Raw genomic sequence first — 2,372 nt, 5'->3', positions numbered from 1 at the left:
TATATATGAATATATAAATATATAAATACATACACACACACACACACACACACACACATACACACACACATGCTTGTATGTATATTTATACATGGTGCGATGTTTATATGGTTGCGTTAGAATCGCTACTACAATATACAATGCATATGTGCTTTGTTCTGTCAATCTGAAGCCGTAAATCAACGCATGGTTGTTGTATACACAGTCGAGATAATCGCCAGTTTGTCAATATAGATTCTTATATAGATTGATATTCTAATAATACCATGATAAATCTCCAACAACCAGTGCAAGATAAAGCCTATCTTTGCTACCAAGCAGACAGTTATCTCAAATATAGTGTAAACATCTGTCAATAAACGACAGCGTCCAGTGTCCTTTCATATGATCGACCTATTGTCGCTGCTTTTTCTCTAACGATGAAAGAAAATGCAGCAAAGCAAATTTGAACTGTTGCCGAAGCCGAGAGCCTCCGTAAATCGCCGATTGAAGCAAATAACAGCGTCTTTGTCCTCACTCCGATTACCCAACAAGTAAAGAATCAACAGTAAATAACTTTTTAACCTAGTCTTAACACATTTTTCAAATTCGTTTCGGAAGACGTTGTTCGTTTTTTCGCTCTAATCTCCTAATGAAAGAGGAAAACCTGTTTGACTTAGGAAACAGGCAGTTAGGTATTCACATCTTAGAAAGTGTAAGATTAGAAACTGAAAGTTTTCTTTACTAATGTTTTGTCGTTGTTGTTTAGCTCCAGGAGTGTACCAATCGCACACACTTATGATCAAAGTTGCCCGCCTGTGCTCATCTCTTCTATTTCAAGCATAATGGCTACACTATCTTATGCATTTCTTTTTTCAAAACTGCAGCATACTTTATTGAGAATTAGTTCAATTTCTTGAAGGTCGATTTAGATTTCTAATGCAATTTTATAACGAAAGCACTAGTTTTCAAAAAAGTGGTTAACTGTGGTTCACACGAAATTTTCGTTTTTACTTACATGAGTTGTTATTGGTGACCTTCATATACATTTAAGACCGTCTTAGTGTTGAATGGCATTGATGTCATAGGTACCATTAAGGAAGCGGTAGAACTTAAAATAAATCTACTCGGACAAGCAACGAGTTGTAAAACAATGTAGTTATCGAGGTAGTAGACATACCTTTATTATTAGATTTTGACACACTGCTATGATATAAAGAATTTCTTTTGCGATAATAGAAATTTCGACACGTTAATATAATAAGGTGAAGACAGTTCAGATGTCCACAGACTATTCTAGTAGTTATTAGAAGAGAGTATACATTATATCTAAGGAGTAAACATCAATAGGGTGTACAATGTGCTTAGGCCTTGCATAAAGACAAATATTGTTTAAAACTGAAGTTTATTTATGTACAAAGACTGTGACACATACATACAATCTCTTATACTTCATATGTATAATATTTTATATACAATTTGATGCTAATTCTTGATATATTTTTAATTATTCCTTTTTATAATTATCTTTCAGGTGTTCAGAATGCCTATCAAAAGTTTGGAAAGAGAAGACGAAATGTGTTTTGGTGACAGCAATAGCGACTTATTGGATGATGGTATTTTGCTAGATGACACATGTTCAGAAGATGATTTGGATGATTATGGCAGCGAACCAGAAGATTGCCTGGAAAGCATGACTGGTAATGAAGACGAACAAGAAATAAGTGATACAAAGATGAAGAAAAGCACGAAAAACTATCCTTACCGCAGGAAGAAGGAAGAGAAACCGTCTTCCAAAGACAAGAACGAACCACGTCTTCCAAAGAAACGTGGTCCAAAGAAGAAACGGATGACAAAAGCGCGAGTGCAAAAATTACGTTTGCGACGAGTTAAAGCAAATGCACGAGAACGCAACCGCATGCATGGTTTGAACGATGCATTGGACACTTTGCGATTGCATGTGCCATGCACGTCCAAGACACAGAAGCTATCGAAAATTGAAACGTTACGACTGGCACGCAATTATATCAGTGCCTTGGGAGAAATTTTAAAAAATGGTACTAAACCAGATGGTGTCAGTTTTGCGAAAGCTTTGTCAAAAGGTCTCTCTCAGAACACAATGAATCTAGTTGCTGGATGTCTTCAGCTTAATCCTCGAACATTGCACCCCGATTCTACACTACCTAAAACATATCGATATGATTTTAGTAGCCAGATAGATTTTGGTAGCCCTGTTACTCAAATTCCATATCCTCCGTCTTCCTATGCAACGACTTTGCATCATCATCATCATCATCCTCCTCATCATCACCATCAACAGCAGAGTCAGCAAAGTATGCAACCGCAGGAACAGCAGCAACATCATCCACCACTTCCTCACCCCCACCATCCTC

At 36.8% G+C, this 2,372-nt stretch overlaps 1 protein-coding gene across 1 annotated transcript in view; it reads left to right on the top strand.

Annotated features, from left to right (window-relative positions):
• LOC106872645 (bromodomain-containing protein 4) overlaps positions 1-2,372 on the top strand; it is a 48,545-nt gene that overhangs the window by 44,153 nt on the left and 2,020 nt on the right. Inside the window, exon 2 of the mRNA XM_052969859.1 lies at positions 1,514-2,362. Within this exon, the coding sequence (XP_052825819.1) occupies positions 1,514-2,362 (849 nt within the window). The remainder of the gene's footprint in view (positions 1-1,513; positions 2,363-2,372) is intronic.

The sequence above is a fragment of the Octopus bimaculoides genome, chromosome 8 (assembly GCF_001194135.2).
Source record: "Octopus bimaculoides isolate UCB-OBI-ISO-001 chromosome 8, ASM119413v2, whole genome shotgun sequence".
NCBI classification, from domain to species: domain Eukaryota; kingdom Metazoa; phylum Mollusca; class Cephalopoda; order Octopoda; family Octopodidae; genus Octopus; species Octopus bimaculoides.
This window is presented reverse-complemented; position numbering and strand designations above follow the sequence as displayed.